Below are 22,802 nucleotides of genomic sequence, written 5' to 3' on the forward strand. Positions count from 1 at the left end.
TATGGAAGTAAATAGATTGTATCGTTTAAATGTTTAATACCTACTGTTATAATTTTGATTTCTCTAGGAACATATAGTGTTGGGAAGTCGATACTAGGAAATGCAAACACCTTCAAAGCAGCGTAGTGTAAGCGCAGCTTCAAGCAGAAATTTGAACTGATTCCCTAGTACCTTTATTCTTAACGGACCTCAATTGGTTCACTGTGACAACAAGACTATTAATCTATGATCAAACGTTTTTTTTTGGGTAATTTCCTACTCACAGTAGAAGCTAGTGACAGTAATGAGTATAGCAACTCAGCTTATACCTCCTAGAGCCGGCTGGATTATTTTCATATACAGCTCACCGAAACCTGATGACTTCAAATTTATCCTCGTGTACGAACATCTATTAATTAAACTCCTCCTAATCTAATAATTGTGAATAACTTTTCCAAATCAACTTAATGTGATCTCACATGTCATCGACGTTGTTTTTTATGTCGTTCTCATTACCATCTCGCTGTACACCAATTAAATGTTCGCCGTGACTTTAACCTATCGATATTGAACCGTTGAACTTCCGAACAACAGCCAAGAAAATGATATTTATCTATTTTTTCGTAGAGATATTATATTTCAATGAGATATAATACTGAAATTAGATCCAACGGGTAATTCCGCTATGACTACTAACTCAGTAAATTTCAAAATAAACTTCAAGATAATATATTTTGCCTTCCAAACAACTTTGTAGCATACGATATTTTTCCATATCTCCCAGATTTCGTTAGAACTTGTTTAACTGATAGTCTCATGTACACTAAAGCCGCCAAGCGTATAAATATCAAACTAAATTCATTTTAACCGAAATCAGCACACACCTCGGGAGTCTCCCAGACGTCTCTTGTATTCCAAACCAATCAATTTCAACAATCCCCAAAACGCGTGATTTTCCAAATCAAAATCCGTTTTTATCAGTCTTCGTGACGCGCTTTGTGATATTTCAACCACAATCCGTTTCCAGCAGACTTCCCGACGCGCTTCATGATTTTGCAAACCACAATTCGTTTTCCAGCGGTCGTCCCGACGTGCTTTATGATTTTCCAAACCACAATTCGTTTCCCAGCGGTCTTCCCGACGCGCTTTGTGATTTTCAAAACCACAATCCGTTCTCCAGCGGTCGTCCCGACGCGCTTTGTGTTTTACCAAACCACAATCCGTTTTCCAGCGGTCTTTTCCCGACGCGCTTTGTGGTTTTCCAAACCACAATCCGTTTTCCAGCGGACTTCCCGACGCGCTTTGTGATTTTACAAACCACAATCCGTTTTCCAGCGGTCTTCTCCCGACGCGCTTTGTGATTTTCCAAACCACAATCCGTTTTCCAGCGGACTTCCCGGCGCGCTTTATGATTTTCCAAACCCCAATTTGTTTCCCTGCGGACTTCCCGACGCGCGTTGTGATTTTCCAAACCACAATCCGTTTTCCAGCGGTCTTTCCGACGCGCGTTGTGATTTACCAAACCACAATACGTTTTCCAGCGGACTTCCCGACGCGCGTTGTGATTTTCCAAACCACAATCCGTTTTCCAGCGGTCTTTCCGACGCGCGTTGTGATTTACCAAACCACAATCCGTTTTCCAGCGGTATTCCCGACGTGCTAAGTGATTTTCCAAAGAACTTTTGTGGTAATACAAACCACCTTGTCTTGTTTTTGTTTTTTTAAACCATCCAATATTTTACCAATTAGTACATTAACCTCTGAATGCAACTCACCTATTGAAATCAGCGTAAGGATTAAAAAAATAAACTGGCAGGATCGCCAAATTGTGTGGCTCCAAATGGCTGGAGCGAAATCCGATGACAGCAGCTCTTCGTCGTTGCGTGTGCACGCCACGGAGGCCTGACAAGAAGAGGGCGAATCGTGGCTTGCAGATCACCAATTGACACGCTGGGTTAATGTAATGTAAGTTAATGTATAATCACACGCGCAAAGTAACTTACTCAAATCCCACAACTCACTAAATGCATCACTTGTTTACCTACCCACCCACTATCTCGCATACTAACTAAGTCTCTTACTCACCCACTTTCTCATCTATTGATAAATTCGTCCGTTATCTCTTTTATTCTTGCTCTATTAATCATTAATTTGTTCTCTCGCTTACAAACCTCCTACTCGTTCACTCACTTACTTATTTTTCATTTGCTCACTCACCCAATCAGTCACTCACTGCTTCACACGCTTACTTAATCACTAATTGATTAACTAGTCTTTGTACTTTGTACTTTGTACTGTACTCACTTTTTCCCACTCTCAAGCTTTCTTTACCATCTGATTAACTCATCACTCACTCATGTATTCACTGACTTAACTAATCACTCACTTACTTATTCACTTACTTATTCACTCACTTACTCAATTACTCACTTACTCATTCACTCACTTACTCATTCACTCACTTACCCATTCACTCACTTATTCACTCACTTCCGTTCTTACTTACTACTCATTCACTCACTTGCTCACTTACTCATTTACTCACTCGCTCACTTACTCACTCATTCATTTACTCACTCAATTACTCACTCACTCACTCAAGCAGTCACTTCTCTCATACGATTATATCTTTATTTACACGTTCGTTTACTCATTTCCTCATACTCTAATGAACATTATATTTACATTCACTCGTTCGTTTATTCTCTCAATTGCTTTCTTACTTATTCACTCACTTGCTCATTCACTCACTTACTAACTCAATTATTTACTCACTCACTCACAAATCTGCACCCTCATCAATTAGCATTTCGCTCGGATTTTACATAAAGTCTTATCTTTATTATAGGGGGTGCACTGGGGTCGCTTTTTACGCAATTTGTTTTTGGTTGTTTCTGGCCCTTGGAGCTAATGAAACTTAACGTTTATCGCTCGAAAAAACCTGCAAAAAACAAAAAATCAGAGTTCAGTGCGAGATTTATCTTGTTTCAGACAGCAGAACGATCGCGCGATCGGCCGAAATATTGTGTTCTGCATTGCGCGGCCGGTAATAAAAATCAGTTCAGTGCGAGATTTCTCTTGTTTCGGATTCTCCAGTAATCAGAGAGCGATTGGCTTGGCCGGTCGTCGACATTAAGTTTTGCTTTGTGCGGAAAGCAAAACAATCGGCTGGTCACCGAAATTTTGTTCTGCTTTGTGCGAGTGAATAGTAGAGATGGTCGGATTTCGGGTTTTCAAACACGAAACCCGACCCGAACCCGAACCCGACGGCAAACATTATCGTCTGAGAATGATACAGCACAACACTGACCCAAAAACCGTGAAGTGATGCTAAGACAGTTGTTGAAAATAATTTTAATTGATGAAAGTAGACACCTAAAATGTCAAAGGTTTTCAAGTTATCGAATTATGTCGTGAAATTCGTCACATCCAACCATTGTGCACTTCCTTATCTCTAATAATCGTTTCTTTAGGATAGAGAATAAATGTACAGAATTTGGTTCAGTTCGGTATTGGCGGTTCGAACTTCTAACTTTACACTCTTTACACTGTACTGTTCGTTTTCCTAACAATACACATCCTATGACCCCTCCCACTTTTCGCAATGACTTTTCCAATTGTGTCCCTCTGTTATATTATCCTTAGGATAAAGGATATGTGTATTAAATATGGTTGAAATCATTTTAGTGGTTTAGAAGTAGTTAGCGGGCCAGGATCCGGCAATTGAACTGCTACATAAGTGGAAAAAAATAATATCATTCAAAATACGTATTGGAAACTAGTTCTACAAAACGTCGTCGAACTGTGAGCACGTCGTTATTTCGATACCAGGGGCTGGGGCTTACGACAGGATTAGACGCCGGCTCAAAAAGTGAAGAAAACCCAACGACGAGTGGTTGAACTCAAGTTAATCGTAAAAGATTAACTTGACCAGTGAGCTTTCAAAAAGAGATATGTTTTCTTATGAAATTGAACTGAAATATTTATGTTTTGATCAATTGATCTGTTTATTCTAATGGAGCACTTTAATTCTCGGACCCTGTAGATGGGTTTTTAAACTAAATATTTTAGATTTTTTATGAAGACAAAACATGACTATTGATTTGAACAGCCATGTCGTGCAGAACATAGAATACATTTCCACCAAGCAGTTCTACATACTTTTCTCTAGCAGCACTTCCTTTTGTTTAGAGACAGTATAGTGTAACAACAGAGGTGTAATGATAAGTACGTGCTTTTGAAGTTGATGAATAGTAAGAGATAAACCACGTTAACATGTTTTTTTATTTGTAAGCTTTACATCCCCCACTGGGACATTGCCGTTTCGCCGTTTTGTATTCATAAAGCACTTCCACAGTTTTACTAACTGCGAGCCAAGCTACATGATATTCTTTAACCCAAAAAATTTCCAACTCAAAAATTTCCTAGTTTGAACCGGGAATCGGATCCAACCACTTTCAGCTTTGTCTTGCTTTGAAGTTATGCATTTTACCGGTATGCTAAAGAGGCTCCTACTGTGTTAACATGTGTTCTATACGGTTTTTTATTTCTATACATCTAGATAGGGTAGGATGGGTCAAGATGGGTCACCTAAGGTCTTCAAAACAAAAACCAAAAATTGTTCTCATAAATAGTTCATAAACATGCTAAGGGTATGACATATAGAAAAATTCACTTTTTATTTAATTTTGAGTCATTAAAGAAAATATCTTTTTTTTTGTCGATCCAAAAATGTCGGTGTAAGATGCGTTAAACACCCGGTAAATAAGTCAACTTTAAATTCTGTTGTTGTGTGCTGTTTCTTATTCACAATATGAAATTACGCACAGATAAGTTTGTAGCCAATGATTTTATTAAATAAAATAAGATTTTTAGTCTTTTGATGAAAAAATGGCGTTACATTTAAGAAAAATCTGCAATTTATTAAGAAAACAAGTTGTCCTTGTATTGCTTTGCTAACAACAAAAAATATACTTTTTAAATAAACAGACTAAGACTATTATGCTTGGGGCTCACGACGTTAGGCATAAAATGACCTAAAGAGTAGCCCATGACATAAAGAAGGCAGAATTATGCATAACGTATTTATGCCTAACGTCCTTATGTCTAACGGGGCATACCCTCATGCTCGAAGATAATCTCAAAATGATTAAATTAGCAATGAAAACTACTTTTCGAACACGATGCCGTTTAGCATGCTGAACCATTTTGCCCCATTTGCAAGTTTATGTTACTCGTGACCCATATTACCCCACCTTACCCTACACAAGTAAAATGAACACGCATTGTACCAGGAAAATAAGTTTTACGAAAAATGAAAAATCTAACCGATAGTATTAACCATCCCGTCATTAATTGAATGGTATTTTTATTTGAATTCATAGTACTTGAAAAGTGCAATTATATGGTGCATGCAATATACGGGAATTACTTCTGATGGTCGGTTTCACTTCAGGCTACCGCACATCTACTCATGTTTGAGCATATAGGCAAAAAAGATCGAGACATATGATAACACAATCTATTTCTTGGCTATCCATCTGCTTCTGAGACACGTACTACAATTTTTGCCTAAGACGAGAAAAAAACGTCATAACAAAGGATGTTTTTTCGTTGCCACCGAAGAAGGGTCATTGGTTTCGGCGATCTCTTAATAACGCATGTATACGCAGTTAAATTCATTAGTCCAGTCAGTCATCTGGACAGTGAAACATGTTTGCTTGGAAGTTTGTGAAGAATCGTAATAATAGAACGATGTTAAAATTGATCGCGATTTTCATCTTAGTACCATGTGCATTGGCATTATACGGTATTAATTCTTGTTTATATGTCTATAGTCCCATTGGTTCTAAAATTGCGTCCTTATAGATCCTACGCAGCTACCGGATTATCCTGTGTATTACAACGCCTACAATCAGCAATGCAACATTCCTGTGAAGTGTGATAGTGATACAAGATGCCCCGATGTAAACGATTTTAAAGATTTAGAAGAATGGGCTCAGGATGAAGCATGCTTCAAATTCGAAACCTACTCAGAATACCAGCAGAAATCATGCTCTTTGATCGAAGAATGTGAATACGATTACAATTTGTTTTTCACGAAGGCCCTGTCTGACGAGCAGGAGTTTGGCGTTAAAAATACGATGACCACCGATATTTTATTACGCCAGTTGGCATCTAAAGGGAAGTGCAAAGTTAGGAACTTGCTTGAAGGCCGGTGTGCTAATTTCAGTCGGTCTCTATCTCTGGATGAGTGTCACCGTAACCTGGTACATCGATGTGATACGACATACCCGTAAGTACTTAATAATTGTGTTTTTTCTTTTTATTTACACTGGGGTAGATAAGCTGCATAGGCTTTTTACGTGGATTTTGGGGATTATGTGGGTTTATATTATGATTATTTTCATTATTTTATGGCTTCCTCTATATTCGTTTGCCTAGGAAAGTTCTTCACACTGAGTGTAAGGGCATAGCACAATTTTGATAATTTTACTCGCGTCAAATTGCATTTGACGGTGATGCAGCTTTGATTTTTGCTATTGAAGATTGGCCTAGTCGACCATTACGTATCGGTGTTATTGACAAAATATTGTTATTCCCACAAAATTAATGTTGCCAGCTCGTTTTTCCTTGCTAAATGATTAGAATTTTAATCCCAACGTAGATAGTTTTAGACTTCTTTATATTATTTTCACCTAATTTCTACATTTGTTCCGAGGGTAATTATTTGACTTACGTCACTTAAACAGATAGAAAAATAGTTGAAATTTACATGAAAGTAATGCATATAAAGTAAATGCGAAACAGAGCGTATATTTATTCGATATTGTTGCCTGAATGTATCCAATTTCTATTACATTATATCACTATTTATACGATGTACGTCCAGATAATTGTAATTTTCCACGTCTTGATTCTCACGCGCTGATTAGTTTTAATTATGTTTTGCTGTGTAAAAGAAAGAGAATGCGAACATATTTTTTGAATTTAGCAATCAGACACCATAACGAGACCGTTTTACGAATTATTTCAAAGTTCTTCACACAAATCGACCTTAAGTTAGATGTATCTTTCCTGTTATTCTTTCATTGATCCGAAAAATATGCACATCTAACAGATATGTTTCCATTTTACAGATACCGCTCGTATGATGGACACTGCAACAATTTGAAAAACACTAACTGGGGTCAGGCTGGTAATCCGTTCAAAAGCGAAATAGCAACGTGCTTTGATGATTATGTTTCTAAGCGTCGCTTGAGTTCTACGGGGCGTTGTCTTCCAAACCCGAGGGGCATCATATACGACTTCCAAGAAATCTACAAGGATTTCAAACCCGACGAAGGGAACCTGTTCAACATGTTCGGCTTGGTGTTTTTGGAACACGTCAACAATGACATTGTCGGAAGAACCCACAAACGAGTTCGTAATGCTACAGCGGGTTTCCGCGGATGTCATGCTGATGGAAGCGGTGTGTGTGACTCCAGATCTCCTTTGACGTGCCCCTTAACGGTTCCGTGCAACGATTCTTACTACGGGCCACTGCACGTTGAATGCTTGAACTTCAGCCCCGTTGAGAACTCCAACGATCATTGCAGTGTGAGATACCCTCTGAAGAGAAACACTGAAAGTAGTTACGTTGATTTATCGATTGTTTATGGAGACGGAAATTATGACAAAAACGGAAAACTATTCACATCATATTGCGAATCGTCCACGGCTATTGACCCCAACCACGTAATTTCGGTGCAATTTTTGGCCATATCAGGTTTATTCTCACAGCTGCACAATTACTGCGTTGATAACATGAGAGCTTGCGGTAAATATCAAACACAAGAAGAAATAGTAGAAAAGTGTCGGTCACTGACAATTGCCGTATATCAGCGTATATTGTATGAGGAAGTACTGCCTGTGCTGTTCGGGGATATGTATCCAAAATGCAATTTTGATTGCAAATATGATGCGAATATTGAATCTACTGTGTCGCTAGCGTACGTAAACACTGCAGGACGTTTCCCACATATTTGGTTGCCTGATAACCTTACATTGGTACAAGGTGACACACGTGTACGGAAACCGTTCAATACATTCTTCCGTAATTTCGGAGCATATGATTGTACATCTGTGCTTAAAGGATTGCTCGAGGATCCAATTCATACTGGAACATTAGCGGACATAGTAATTTATACCTTGGTGTTATTCGTGATGAACACAGATAAATGTTTTCGTTCTATTATTACAGGTTATTAACACGTTCTTCTCAAAAGACAATAAGATGGGACATTGCTTGATGTGTCTTGATTTGGAAAGAGGTCGAGATGCTGGATTGTGCCCAATGCTTGTATACAAACACTACTTTGATAAAGTAGCAGGGCGTACACCAAAATGCTATAACACATTTGATGACTTAAGTGATACGTTTGGTAGCGATGTAAGTGTACTTTTGCCTCGTTATAATCTATAGTTGCTTTTCATTTATTTCACTTCGCATGTTTAAGGCAATTGGAGTTTTCAAGAAACATTACGAAAGTCCACAAGATCTCGACGCGCTTATGTTATTGTTTGAGCTTTTCGAAGCAGACACCACAAGTCTACTGCCAGCTACAGTAGCAACTGCAACGTGCTTACAATACAAGCGACTCAAAGCCGGTGATCGTTTCTTCTACACTTGGAATGAATTCTTAACCCCAGGTAAGCAAACTCTATGCGATCGCTAGATAGAACATTCCCTATTTTTTTTGTTTCTTTGCAGCACTGAAAGAGTTGATCAAATCGCTTGACATGAAGACGCTCCTGGCTTTGTTTGGTGGAATGGATAAGGTGCCTGTCGACCCGTGGCATTTCGAGTCTGACAAAGTTACAGCAAAATCGCTGAAGGATAAATTTAATCCCAAGGCTAAACTTTTCTGCAGTTGTTAGACATTATTATTATTTTAGTTGATTAGAAGGCATCGAATTGAATACAGGGAATATTTGATCATTGCTGATTATATGTAAAATAGTTTTCGCTGTTATAGAATAAGAATTGAATAAAAAATCTAAACTAATTATTTCAGATAGTTTTTCTTGAAATTATTTCTCTTTCCTTGAACATATCCCTCTGTCCTTTATGTTTTTTAACTGCTCCCGTAGTCTCAAATCCAGAAGTAAAGAATACTCTGTCACATCCTTGGATACGTCAGCAGATTTTTTAATTTAAATTGGAAGGGTTTCTCACATTGTATTTGAAATCTCAAGTCATTACACTTTCTTTACCAAAAAAAATTCGAAGAGTTATAAATTGCTTCGGAATCCCAAATTATTTTAAGCAAGTTTTGTTTTAAAAAACCACTTGAATAATCGGAACCCACTCGATTTTTCATCTAAATCGAAACAGTATAATTTAAAATTAAATTCTAATTTCCAGACGTCAGTTGTGTTATATGTTATATGTTTTTAGAAAATGAATACAATTGAAACCAATTAACAATTTCAAGGCTTCATGGATTTATTTAAGTTTCCAAACGGTTGTATCACAGCATTGTTTAATGCCATAGGATAAGCATTGTTGATGGGCTTATCGTTATCTTCAAAACCGCTCAAACAAAACCACAAAGGCCAAATGCATGAGGAGTCTCGAAAACCACGTTGGGAGTCTGTGTTAATGCCAAAAAAGTGTTGGTCATAGTCTTGTCTTACGCATTATGCATTATGTTTGTTGTATGAAAGTTCTATAAGAGAGTAAGTTCTATGTCTTCAAAATGGACCATAACCTAATTTTTCAAATATGAAATATGTCATTATTCTTCCAGAAAAAATAAATAATGTGAAAACTATTATAAATTAAAGAATGGTGCGAATACCATGATTATAAATGTTCTACTGCTGGTGATGAAAAAGATAACTTAAATATTAATTATTTTGAATGTCATTCCATTTATTTTATCATAACGTAATTTCCAATACTATTATTACTTTATACCTATTAGTCAGTTAATTATTGATCAAAATAATATGAAACCATTTATTATTTATTACCAGATTAGGGCCGGAGTGGCCTGTGCAATACGTAAAAGTCTTCTCCATTCGGCTCGGTCCATGGCTGCACTTCGTCAACCACGCAGTCTGCGGAGGGTCCGCAAATCGTCCTCCACCTGATCGATCCACCTTGCCCGCTGTGCACCTCGCCTTCTTGTTCCCGTCGGATCGTTGTCGAGAACTAGTTTCACCGGATTACTGTCCGACATTCTGGCTACGTGCCCGGCTCACCACAGTCTTCCGATTTTCGCGGTGTGAACGATGGGGGTTAGGGACAAAAGGTCGAAAGACAAAAGGTCGAAAGGACAAAAGGTCGAAAGACAAAACGTCGAAAGACAAAAGGTCGAAGGGACAAATGGTCGAAAAGGACAAAAGGTCGAAAGGGACAGAAGTTCGAAAGGACAAAACGTCGAACGGTACAAAAGGTCGAAACGGACAGAACGTCGAACGGGACAAAAGGTCGGAAGAAACTAAAGATCAATAAGATCAAAAGGTTGAAATGGACAAGGAACTGAAACGGAGAGAGTCAATCTAGCACAAGAGTTGCCCTACACAGTTAGGAACCAATTCTTAACAAATAAATAAAATTCATTCAGTGAGTACAACTAATAGATGGATGTTGAGTTTTCTAAATGTCACTTCGATCTGTCAAAATGTTGCACGCCGTACATCAAATACACCAGCGTATTTTACACGCCGGTGTATTTTCAAAGCGTGCGCCTGCGTGGAGTGCACTATTTTGACAGATCGAAGCGACATTTAGAAAACCTAGACTTTCATCTATCATTTGCACTCATTGAATGAATTTTATTTAATTGCTAAAAATAGTTTAAAATAAAAGAGCAACTTTTTTTGCCAACTCTGTCTCACGCAATACAAGTTTTATTCATTTCTTAAATCAACAATATTTTTATCTCTAACAGAACTATCTAGATATTCATAATATTTTTTCATAATAGTAACTACTCCTTCTTTGAAAATTGCTCATTCTTCAATTTTGATTGATGTGATGAGTGCGTTATTTCTACTGGAAGTTAAATGCATTTCATAAAATCTTTCGGAATACACCCAACTTTTTATCAACTCTATTGTCCTTTTCAAACTTTTGTCCTTTTCAACCTTTTGTGCCTTTCGACCTTTTGTCCTTTCGACCTTTTGTCCCTTTCGACGTTTTGTCTTTTCGACCTTTTGTCCTTCCGACCTTTTGTCTTTCGACCTTTTGTCATAGATTCGAACGATGGATGGTTCTCCCAACAGCTGATGCAACTCGTGGTTCATTTGCCTCCTCAACGTACCGTCCGCCATCTGCACCCCACCATAGATGGTACGCAGCACTTTCTTTTCTAAAACTCCCAGTGCGCGTTGGTCGTCCACGAGCATCGTCCAGGTCTCGTGTCCGTAGAGAACTACCGGTCTAATAAGCGTTTTGTAGATAGTCAGTTTGGTACGGCGGCGAACTCTATTCGATCGGAGCGTTTTGCGGAGTCCGAAGTACGTACGATTTCCTGCCATGATGCGTCTCCGAATTTCTCTGCTGGTATCGTTATCGGCGGTAATCAGTGAGCCCAAGTACACGAATTCCTCAACCACCTCGATTTCGTCACCACTACTACACCACTACTCGTGGTGGGTGGCTTACATTCAATGAGCTAGACTTTACTAAGGTGGTGCAGATCAGCGTTGCGTGCCACTAGTTCTCTCTTTTACTCTCCCGCTGATCTTATGCAACGCAAATAGTGACGTCACTATTTGCGTTGCATAAGAAGAACGGGAGAGAGGAAGAGACAAATAGTGGCACGCTGCGCTGATCTGCGCCACCTTAGTAAAGTCTAGCTCCTTGGCTTACATTGACCTCTCTTGAGCCTCTTCCTACCATGTACTTCGTCTTCGACGTGTTGATGACTAGTCCAATTCGTTTAGTTTCGCTGGTCTGTTTTAGAGCGTTCACCCATAAATCCCGCCTGGTACTGCCCCACGAACTCTCTTGCAATTGGTGTTAGTCGGGGGCATGTTCAGCAATGTGATTGCGCGGTAGTTGCTACAATCCAGCTTATCGCCCTTTTTGTAGATGGGACACGTAACACCTTCCATCCACTCCTGCGGCAAAACCTCATCCTCCCAAACCTTGGTAATTACCCAGTGTAGCGCTCTAGCGAGTGCCTCGCCACCGTGTTTGAACAGCTCTCATGGTAGTTGGTCAACTAAAGGGGCTTTGTTGTTTTTCAGCCGGCAAATCTCCTCCTGGATTTCCTAGAGATTCGGAGCCGGAAGTCGCATGTCCTGCGCGCGTGTTCCTAGGTTCAATACCATACCGACACCGTTGTCTGCCATATTGCCATTCAGGTGCTCTTCGTAGTGCTGCCACCACCTTTGGATCACCTCACGCTCGTTTGTAAGAAGGTTCCCGTTTTGTGTCCTTACACATATCGGGCTGTGGCACGTGGCCCTTACGTGAACGGTTCAACTTCTCATAGAACTTTCGTGCGTTATTAGCGCGGTACAGTTGCTCCGTCTCTTCCCGGTCTCGATCTTTCTGCTGGCGCTTTTTCCTCCGAAAAATCGAGTTTTGTCTGTTCCGCGCCCGTTAGTATCGTGCCTCGTTCGCCCTCGTGCAATCTCGCCCATGCTGCATTTTTCTCCTCAACTAACATTCGCCGTCATACCAGACGTTTCTCTGATCCGGGGCTACCGTGCCTAGTGCAGCGGTTGCGGTGCTTCCAATGGCGGTTCGAATATCTCTCCAGCCATCTTCAAGAGATGTTGCGCTTAGATGCTCTTCCGTTGGGAGTGCCACCTCCAGCTGCGTATTTGGTTTTCCATTACGTGATTATGTGATTAGGTCATTTCCATTTCCATGTGGCATCTTTCCTGAACATTTTTCCCAATTTACTCAAAAAATTCTTCGGAGATCCCATTTTAAATTCTTCAAAACTTCATCGAAAAGTTCTACAAAATTTCCTCCGAAAGTTCTTCGGAACTCTTCTGAAAATACTTCGAATCTTATGAAAATTGAGTTTTTATCAGTAACGAGAAATACTGATGAACTTCACTTCATGAAACAATCAGTCAAATAAAGAATTAATTACATAAGTAACGAGAAACGAGTAAAGATCCCCAAGTATATAGATAAGGATAAGGAAGCATTGACGGTCGATTACACGATCTTTCTACTTCCATGCTTCACAACTCTGTTGGTGAAATATAATGAAATTTGTGAGGAACACTACTTCCCCGGTAATCCAAACGGAGTACAAATTCTGCAAATGATGCTCAAACAGCTTATATAGTCCTTCGTCCCATAATGGAAAGACGTTTTCTTGGAAATTTATCCGAACCAGCCGAACGGTGTTCAAGGCCTGAACATCTCTAACAAAAATATTTGAACATTATTCTATCGAATACTAGTAGCAACACAAATAACCAATTGTGATCGTGAAATTATGTGATGAACAAATCGATTGTGGCATGCACTCCGGACCGATTCAGCCGAGTGGGGAAATTCGTACTCAGGATCGTGTATTGGCCTGTTGCCCCAGGTTTGATGTTTGGCATTCAGGTCGCCGGCAATGGTGTACTGACCGTGGCTCTGAGTTAGCTTGATAATGTCCTTCCCTCCGTAGGGCGGCCGACGAACCATCGCAGTTAGGTAGTACGCCGTTATGAGCATGATTGTGCCGACAGAAGTAGTAACTTCGACACCTATGGTCTCGATGCTACTCAGCTGGAAGTTTGTAAGCAGGCGACATTTGATGTTGTATCGAAGTGCAATGGCCACATCACCTCCCTTGGATGGCCGGTCGAGTCGTACGATGCGAAAGTCCGGGATGTTGACGTTCACTTCTGGATTTAAGTGCGTTTCGGGGATGAACGCCACGTCTGTTTACTGTTGACGAGCTGCGCGAAGGTCGTTATCGCGTTCTCCGGTTGCCGACGGAATTCAGAAGGAGGGTGCGGGGGTCATTCGCTGGAGGATGGAGTCAGCGGTGCTGGAGCTTGAACCAACGCAGCTACTGCTGCCAGTCGCTTGAGCGATTGCAACGATGGAAGAATTGGAATCGCTCGACGGGGAGCCACCATGACCAGATTGTTCTCCTCGCTGAGTGCAGGAACACGGTTCTTCTTCGGCAGGGTCCTAGTGGAAACCATCTTTTGGATTTCCAGGAACTCCGCTCGGTTTGGGCGCCGTTTTGTGGTGGCCCGATGTTTGTCATTACAATTGGCGCACTTGGGATTGACTATCTCCATCTTGTCGCATTCGTCGGTCGGATGGAGGATCAGGTAAAACAGGTCGCGATACCTCCTCACCTTGTCGTTACGAACTTGTGTATAGTTACTGGCTTCAGGCTGCAAATATATTAAATGATCCATAGAACTATTGATAAACTTTAGGTTTTTGATGCCGTTTGCACCTAAAGCACCCCAAACCTTGCTTCTCAGCCGGTGGAAATTTCGTTGGGTCCTAATTTGCGTCATTTTCTAACCAGTTGGCTTTCATGAATGTTGAGGTTCTCGTGAGTATTATCCCTAATTCCGGCATCTGTCACGACTGACCGCTTATCAATTTACATGAGGAATGCTCGAGAAATAGGGATGCATGCATTTGTCCACTGAAAGTCGATGATCCACCTGTACCTTCCAAAAATGGTAGAAGAGTTTCTGTATTGTGATTGAAAGGCCTTATTATTTAGTCCCCGGAAATTCGAGTAACTTGTTTTTAATCTGGCAAAACATTTAAATTTGTTCAAATCATCGTGGAATGGTTTAGATTATTTTCCAAAATTATCAAAAGCAAAAGTCAAAATACATTATTTTAACAAAGTACAACATAAACAAAATGCAAATATGCAATATGGATTCTATAAAGGTTCATCTGCCATCAATCCGTTAGAATTCATTTTCCAATAATTGTTTGCAATAGATAATGGCAACATCATTAGTACTTTACACAGTTTGATATTTACATGCCAAGCCATGTCCTATCATAATCTTTGTATATGTATAAGTGACAACTTATTTCTATGCTTTATATGAACTTATTTATATGCTGATGACATGAAACTATTTTTGAGAACGAGGTCTCAAGATGCCATCGACCCATATTCAAAACTGTTCCAAAGGTGTTCCAGAAGCTAACTGTATTAAAATATATCAAGTGTTCGATTTAATATATTTCTGCAAATACAAATGTACAACATATTCATTTCATTTCATTTATTTAGTCTACATCTAAACAGATAACACTGAATCAATAATTTGACGCCACAATACACGGTTCGAGACCGCATCTCTCCATCCTCGGATACGCCCCACGCTCGCCAAGTCGTTCTGCATCTGGTCTGCCCATCTCGCTCGCTGCGCTCCACGTCGTCTCGTACCTGCCGGATCGGAAGCGAACACCATCTTTGCAGGGTTGCTGTCCGGCATTCTTGCAACATGCCCTGCCCATCGTACCCTTCCGGCTTTAGCTACCTTCTGGATACTGGGTTCGCCGTAGAGCTGGGCGAGCTCATGGTTCATTCTTCGCCGCCACACACCGTCTTCTTGCACACCGCCAAAGATGGTCCTAAGCACTCGCCTCTTGAATACTCCGAGTGCTTGCAAGTCCTCTTCGAGCATTGTCCATGTTTCATGTCCGTAGAGGACAACCGGTCTTATTAACGTCTTGTACATGACACATTTGGTGCGGTGGCGAATCTTTTTTGACCGCAGTTTCTTCTGGAGCCCGTAGTAGGCCCGACTTCCACAGATGATGCGCCTTCGTATTTCACAACTGACATTGTTATCAGCCGTTAGCAAGGATCCGAGGTAGACGAATTCCTCGACCACTTCGAAGGTATTCCCGTCTATCGTAACACTACTTCCCAGGCGGGCCCTGTCGCGCTCGGTTCCGCCCACAAGCATGTACTTTGTCTTTGACGCATTCACCACCAGTCCAACTTTTGTTGCTTCACGTTTCAGGCGGGTGTACAGTTCTGCCACCTTTGCAAATGTTCGGCCGACAATGTCCATGTCATCCGCGAAGCAAATAAATTGACTGGATCTGTTGAAAATCGTACCCCGGCTGTTACACCCGGCTCTCCGCATGGCACCTTCTAGCGCAATGTTGAACAACAGGCACGAAAGTCCATCACCTTGTCTTAGTCCCCGGCGCGATTCGAACGAACTGGAGTGTTCGCCCGAAATCTTCACACAGTTTTGCACACCATCCACCGTTGCTTTGATCAGTCTGGTAAGCTTCTCGGGAAGCTGTTCTCGTCCATAATTTCCCATAGCTCTACGCGGTCTATACTGTCGTATGCCGCCTTGAAATCAACGAACAGATGATGCGTTGGGACCTGGTATTCACGGCATTTTTGAAGGATTTGCCAGATTTGGATCTGGGATATCACTAGGCGGCATTAAGGATGGTGATCGCTCGAAAGTTCTCACACTTCAGCTTGTCGCCTTTCTTGTAGATGGGGCATATAACCCCTTCCTTCCACTCCTCCGGTAGCTGTTCAGTTTCCCAGATTCTGACTATCAATTTGTGCAGGCAAGTGGCTAGCTTTTCCGGGCCCATCTTGATGAGCTCAGCTCCGATACCATCCTTACCAGCTGCTTTATTAGTCTTTAGCTGTTGGATGGCATCCTTAACTTCCCTCAAGGTGGGGGCTGGTTGGCTTCCATCCTCCGCTGAACTGACGTAGTCATCTCCTCCGCTGCTTTGACTTTCACTGTCTGTACTCTCAGCGCCATTCAAATGTTCCTCGTAGTGCTGCTTCCACCTTTCGATCACCACACGTTCGTCCGTCAAGATGCTCCCATCCTTATCCCTGCACATTTCGGCTCGCGGCACGAAGCCTTTGCGGGATGCGTTGAGCTTCTGATAGAACTTGCGTATTTCTTGAGAACGGCACAGCTGTTCCATCTCCTCGTACTCCGCTTCTTCCAGGCGGCGTTTCTTCTTCTAAAAAAGGTGAGTCTTCTGTCTCCGCTTCCGTCTATAACTTTCCACGTTCTGCCGGGTACCTTGCTGCAGCGCGACCGCCCGCGCTGCGTCCTTCTCCTCTAGAATCTGTCTGCACTCTTCGTCGAACCAATCGTTCCGTCGACTTCGTCCCATATACCCGACGTTGTTCTCCGCTGCGTCGTTAATGGCTGCTTTAACTGTATTCCAGCAGTCCTCACCCTCTTCCGGCAACGCTGCCTCGAGATGCTGCACGTATGCAGTGGCGACATCATGTTGCTTCAGTCGCTCTAGGTCGTACCGTGGCGGTCGTCGGTACCGAACATTGTTGATGACGGATAGTTTTGGGCGCAGTTTAACCATCATCAGATAGTGGTCAGAGTCGATGTTTTGTGATTCTGTCTGCAGTGGTGATCTCCAGGTGTACCGATACGGAAGGCTGTGTTGGAAGTAGGTGCTGCGAATGGCCATATTCTTGGAGGCAGCGAAATCAATTAGTCGTAGGCCGTTTTCGTTCGTCAACCGGTGTGCGCTGAACTTCCCAATAGTCGGTCTAAACTCCTCCTCTTGGCCAACCTGAGCGTTCAAATCTCCTATGATGATTTTGACGTCGTTCGCATCATTGATCCCTTCCAATAAACCTCCTGCAGCGCTACGATGCCGAATCCACGGTCCTTGAGCACATCGACGAGTATGCGTGTGCTCCTGATGAAGTTGAGAGATTTGCAGTTCCACGAACCGAGTTTCCAATCGCTAGTCCCTTTTCGTCGCAGTGGTCTTCGCCGATGGTTCCGGTCCGTACTCTCTTGTTGATTATTCGTTGCGTGAGTTTTTTGGCTGGCTTGCAGGGCCTGACACTAAATCCCCTAAATTTCCGGAGGACCATTCCTCCTTATTTCCGGTGGACCATGGTGCATAGTTTCACTTAGAGTCCCTCGCTGGCACTCGGACGATGATCAGCCGCCCCTAACATGGAGAACAGACGCTCAATAAGATTTGCACCTCCGGAGAGAAGCAAACCCCCCTTCCCTGTCAGCATACGACCATAGTTCCCACCGGGGTTGGTTACCCGATCTTCCCTAAGGTTGCTCGTATCCCGGCCAGCACCGCGTGGAGGTAGGGATAGGAGTTGCTGAGTAAGAGGCTAAGGACCGCGAGAGAGGGTCTATTTTATTCCTTCAGGTAAGCGAAGTACCAATGGTACGCTTTACCCAACATTTGCCGTGCCAATGTCAAACATATAGCAATTACGTATAAGGAATCAAGAATGTCGAATTTAGTGAAAGAGTTACTAATTTAGAATTTATTGCAGCTAATAAGCCAAGCGAACCCAATTAATCATAATAATATAAAAATATGATTTAATCATTAATCACTAATTGTTAATCATAGAATTTTACATTCAATCATTAATCACTAATCTAATCATGTTCATAATTCCTTTGAGTTAATTGCAAACAATGCCAAGTACCCGTAAAATGTGCTAGTGATCGTCGATGCCCAGAAGTTCATAATTGGGAAAATTTTGAGCGTTGGGCTCAACAGGAAGCTCACAGCCAATTTTCATCATTTCATACAGCTTTTATTCATTAACCTTTAATCATAATCATATAATTTTCATATTTTTTAATAACCCAATTCAGTGGAAAGGTTACTTGATTATTGATCACTATGCAAATCATTCAATTTGATTATTCATAATCATTAATCATTAATCATATAGATCGTTAATCAATAATCATACACACATATTGTCAACATTTAATCACGGTAAATCGGTAATCGTTAATTATACTCCAAACGTTTTATTCATCAATTAAAATCAAAAATTAATTTAATCGTTAATCATAAATCATTGTCAAGAATTAATAAATCATTAATCATAATTTTCAATCATAGAGTGGATTGATTTAATTCTAACAAATTTAATCATTCCTTGGAAGTATTATTCATTAACGCTCTGTGTGTAGTGATGATCAACATTTCTTGTAAGTACACATGCATATGATGCTTTTGGGCACCTTACTATGATGTAATGTAGACACGTGATATTATGGCAATCGTTCGTTCGTTATAGTACACTGTTGCTTTATATACATTTTACAGACATTTTTCCAGTCATAGCAATATGCAGTTCTAGTGGCATCTTTAGAGGTATGCCTCGGTTTTGCCATGCTTGTCCGTTTTTTTACATCCCAAAGCAAACCGAAGAACTCAGTTGCACAAATTTTCTACTTCGAGTGACATGTTCTTTAAAGATGGAAGTGTTTTCTATGTATGTGCGAAAGATGCTAAGCTTCATAATTTTTTTCAATTTGCTTTCATTTGCACTCACATTTTCCGGTAGTTGACAAAAAACGCATTTTTAAATCAAGTTGTAACATGCAGATGCATTCACAGACGATCTTCATTTGCCTGACTACCCGAAGCATTATAACGATTATAGCAAACAATGCCAAGTACCCGTAAAATGTGCCAGTGATCGTCGATGCCCAGAAGTTCATAATTGGGAAGATTTGGAGCGTTGGGCTCAACAGGAAGCTCACAGCCGCTTCGAGTGGGAATCCAGTTTCACGGATAAACAGAGTTATTTGATCAGTGAGGATGAATACGACTATAATCTCTTTGCCACCGCAGCATTGTCTAAACTAGACGAAGTCGGAGTGAAGAACACGATGACAACAGATATTTTATTGGAAAACTTGGCAGGTAGAGCTAAATGCACTGTAAGGAATCTTCTGGAAGGCCGTTGTCCAGAGGTTAATCAAACTTTATCTTTGGAGAAATGTCGAAATCAACCAATGTACAACTGCGATCCAGCGTATCCGTAAGTTGTGTCCAGGTGTAAAAAAAATTAGTGGAAGTTTGGTAAGAAAAAATAATGGTCCAAACTGTACTCAGTATCAGTAAAATTCAGTATATTGACGCTAGTTTACATTACTGCAAATTTAATATTTTACATTTATAGAGAAAGAATTGTTGTACAACATTGAGTTTGTCCTTTAAGTTCAAGTGCTTCCTGATAAGTTCCTGATTGATACCCAAACATTATTTATTAAAAAAATGTTTTTCCTTATCCTTAGGTATCGCTCATACAATGGAGTATGCAATAATTTGCAACATGCAACTTGGGGTCAAATCGGGAATCCCTTGAAAATCGAAATAGCACCTTGCTACGACGATTTCGTCTCAAAACATCGTAGAAGTACAACCGGACAAGCTTTACCAAACAACCGAAAGGTTATAAGCGATTTGCAACAAGCTTTCAGGAGACAATCTCCTGATGAGTCCGAGGAATTGTTTAACATATTTGGAATGATGTTCTCTGAATTTGTTACATCGGATATTATTGGTCGTACAATGAAGCGTGGTCGAAAGGCTACCAGTGGATTCCGAGGTTGTACAGCGAATGGATCACACGTATTGTCGAGTCGCGCTCCAATGGCTGCACCATTGAGTGTCGATGCCGATGATCCAAACTACGGTCCCATGCATATCGAATGTCTGAATTACAGTCCCTCAGAGAATGCCAATGATGAATGCCACATAAAATACCCTACTAAGAGGAACACAGCCACTAGTTATCTCGATTTATCCTCAATGTATGGCGATGGACAATACGATAAAGACGGAAAATTGAAAACATCACATTGCGGAGCATCTTCGACATTTGATCATAGTAGTGTTATGACAACTCAGTTCATGGCAGTAGCTGGTCTCTTTGCTCAACTACATAACTATTGCATTGATAGAGTACGATCATGCGAACTGAGGCATAATGTAGAAATTGTCATAGAAAAATGTCGTTCTTTGACGATTGGTGTTTATCAACGAATCATTTACGAAGAATGGTTGCATGCTTTGTTCGGAGACGATTTGTTCCATCAATGTAACTTTGACTGCGAGTATGATGAAAATTTGGAGTCCAGTGTTTCATCAACATACGCAAACGCACCAGGCCGGTTTCAACATTTATGGATACCAGATAATTTTACGTTGGTGAAAGGAGGACAGCGTGTGCAAAAACCAGTGTTTGAGTTTTTCAATTCTATCACTACATTTGAATGCCCAAGTGTTCTAGAAGGCATGTTTGATGATCCGATTCGAACTGAAAGTTTATCAGAGGCGGTAAATTCAGACTTGTTTTAGAGATTATCATGACAGACGTTTTTCTCCATTTATTGAATTTTTTCAGCTAGTGAACATATTCTTTTCAAAAGATGGAGTAAGAGGACATTGCTTATTGTGCCTTGATTTGGAAAGATGTCGCGATTCTGGCTTATGTCCTTTGATTTTATATAAGCACTATTATGATAAAGTTTCAAAAAGCCCGACAAAATGCTATAATTCATTTGATGATCTGAGCGATATTTTTTTTGAAGATGTAAGTATGGAAAAGTTAAGCTAGAATATTTTCAACCCACCTCATTTCCATGTCACAGTTTATTTTTGTATTGATCACTATATTTCACAAAAACTGATCTCCTTCCCATTTAGCGAGACCTAATTTATAGGAATGTCTTTAATTTTATTACAATCGAAAATATCATGATTATGCATTGCAGCTTATTGATGTGTTCAAGAAACATTATGAGAGTCCATTCGATATTGATGCACTGTTCCTGATATTTGAAAAGGAGATACCGGAAGGAGCTTTCATGCCGAAAACGGTGGCCGCGGCGACATGTATGCAGTTTAAAAGGTTGAAGTGCAGTGATAGGTTTTTCTTCTCTTGGAATGAGTTTCAATCACCTGGTACTGTTACTATGTAAAGTTGGACAACATGTGTTTGATGCAATCTTTTTTATATTTTCAGCTTTGAAGGAATTGATAAACTCAATTAATATGATGACCTTGTTGGCGATGTTTGGGGGAATAGACAAGGTGCCATATAATCCTTGGTTCAACAAATCGGGAAGATTGTGCGCCGATAATATTCGCCGAGATATGGAAAGCAAACATCACCTGTTTTGCAGTATATGAACAATATTATGTTAGCGTATAAACCATAAACAAATTATCTACTCCTGCATTTTGTTTTTCTGTTATTTTATTCTCTTTTGCATTTGACATCTACATATTTACATCAAATTACTACTAACTTTAAAAAATTCACGCGACGAGACAATCGCGACGCGATTCTATCGCTTGGCGACTCTTTTGGTACTCACCTGAATACTCGTCAAACTTTATAGAACGCCCTTTTCTGCTTACCTTCCGCTGAGTTTGTTTTTCTACATTAGCATTGTATTGCTTACTTAGACGTTACCGCTCCTTAGCTTTACTTATTAACTGCGGGTTTTCTAAGACAAGTGAGCCTCATGATACATGATTGTAGAAATGGTATAAATAACGATCGTTACAACAATTTGATTAATTGGCTCCACCCCAAAATTTAGAAATATGTTGATGTTTTTGCCTTTCTTGAACAACAAAGTTGCACCGAAAGACTATCTTTTCACTCCAAAAATGAACTTTTTATAGAACGGACTGAGCGAATGTGTGTCTTTCCGTGTGGATGTATGTGTGTGTGCACATAAGATAAGAAAAAAATATTAGTCATACCATCGGGGGTGACAATGGGTCTGGGGGGTGAGAATGGGTCATCGCTCTCGCCGGCAGCCTGGAGGTCGGATAGCAAAATCGTTCAAAAAGGTCTTTTATATTTTAGTCTTGTTGCCCTCAGTTACATTCAATCTATTCTACAAGCATTCTAAGTCGTCGAAACAGTGACCCATTCTCACCCCATTTGACCCATTGTCACCCCCGACGACGGTATAGTAATCCTTAATCGATTGTCTCGCAACAAGTTGCATTCGAGAGGGGACAAAGCATAGTCAATCACTTTTGAATATGATAA

General features: G+C 40.6%; 2 protein-coding genes across 2 annotated transcripts; both read left to right on the top strand.

The window, feature by feature from the left end:
• Positions 1-5,733: 5,733 nt before the first annotated feature.
• Positions 5,734-8,982, top strand: LOC134222118 (peroxidase skpo-1-like). Its single transcript, XM_062701261.1, has 6 exons — positions 5,734-5,788; positions 5,848-6,274; positions 7,119-8,157; positions 8,222-8,410; positions 8,478-8,670; positions 8,732-8,982. Exons 1-6 carry the CDS (start codon positions 5,734-5,736, stop codon positions 8,896-8,898), a joined length of 2,070 nt encoding a protein of 689 aa, XP_062557245.1. The 3' UTR covers positions 8,899-8,982.
• A 10,173-nt stretch (positions 8,983-19,155) lies between these two features.
• On the top strand, positions 19,156-21,964 carry LOC134220546 (chorion peroxidase-like). Its single transcript, XM_062699630.1, has 6 exons — positions 19,156-19,285; positions 19,343-19,769; positions 20,026-21,070; positions 21,138-21,326; positions 21,508-21,697; positions 21,759-21,964. Exons 1-6 carry the CDS (start codon positions 19,201-19,203, stop codon positions 21,923-21,925), a joined length of 2,103 nt encoding a protein of 700 aa, XP_062555614.1. The 5' UTR covers positions 19,156-19,200; the 3' UTR covers positions 21,926-21,964.
• Positions 21,965-22,802: the final 838 nt, after the last annotated feature.

The sequence above is a fragment of the Armigeres subalbatus genome, chromosome 3, assembly GCF_024139115.2.
Source record: "Armigeres subalbatus isolate Guangzhou_Male chromosome 3, GZ_Asu_2, whole genome shotgun sequence".
Taxonomy (NCBI): domain Eukaryota; kingdom Metazoa; phylum Arthropoda; class Insecta; order Diptera; family Culicidae; genus Armigeres; species Armigeres subalbatus.

What these genes read in the sequence shown, in the direction of transcription:
- LOC134222118 (XM_062701261.1), top strand. Translation starts at nt 5,734, where the DNA reads ATGTTAAAATTGATCGCGATTTTCATCTTAGTACCATGTGCATTGGCA. An exon ending in ATGTGCATTGGCATTATACG is followed by an intron (nt 5,789 to 5,847) that starts GTATTAATTCTT and finishes GCGTCCTTATAG; the next exon opens with ATCCTACGCAGCTACCGGAT. An exon ending in GTGATACGTTTGGTAGCGAT is followed by an intron (nt 8,411 to 8,477) that starts GTAAGTGTACTT and finishes CGCATGTTTAAG; the next exon opens with GCAATTGGAGTTTTCAAGAA.
- LOC134220546 (XM_062699630.1), top strand. Translation starts at nt 19,201, where the DNA reads ATGGAAGTGTTTTCTATGTATGTGCGAAAGATGCTAAGCTTCATAATT. An exon ending in ATTTGCACTCACATTTTCCG is followed by an intron (nt 19,286 to 19,342) that starts GTAGTTGACAAA and finishes ATGCATTCACAG; the next exon opens with ACGATCTTCATTTGCCTGAC. An exon ending in GAATGAGTTTCAATCACCTG is followed by an intron (nt 21,698 to 21,758) that starts GTACTGTTACTA and finishes TTATATTTTCAG; the next exon opens with CTTTGAAGGAATTGATAAAC.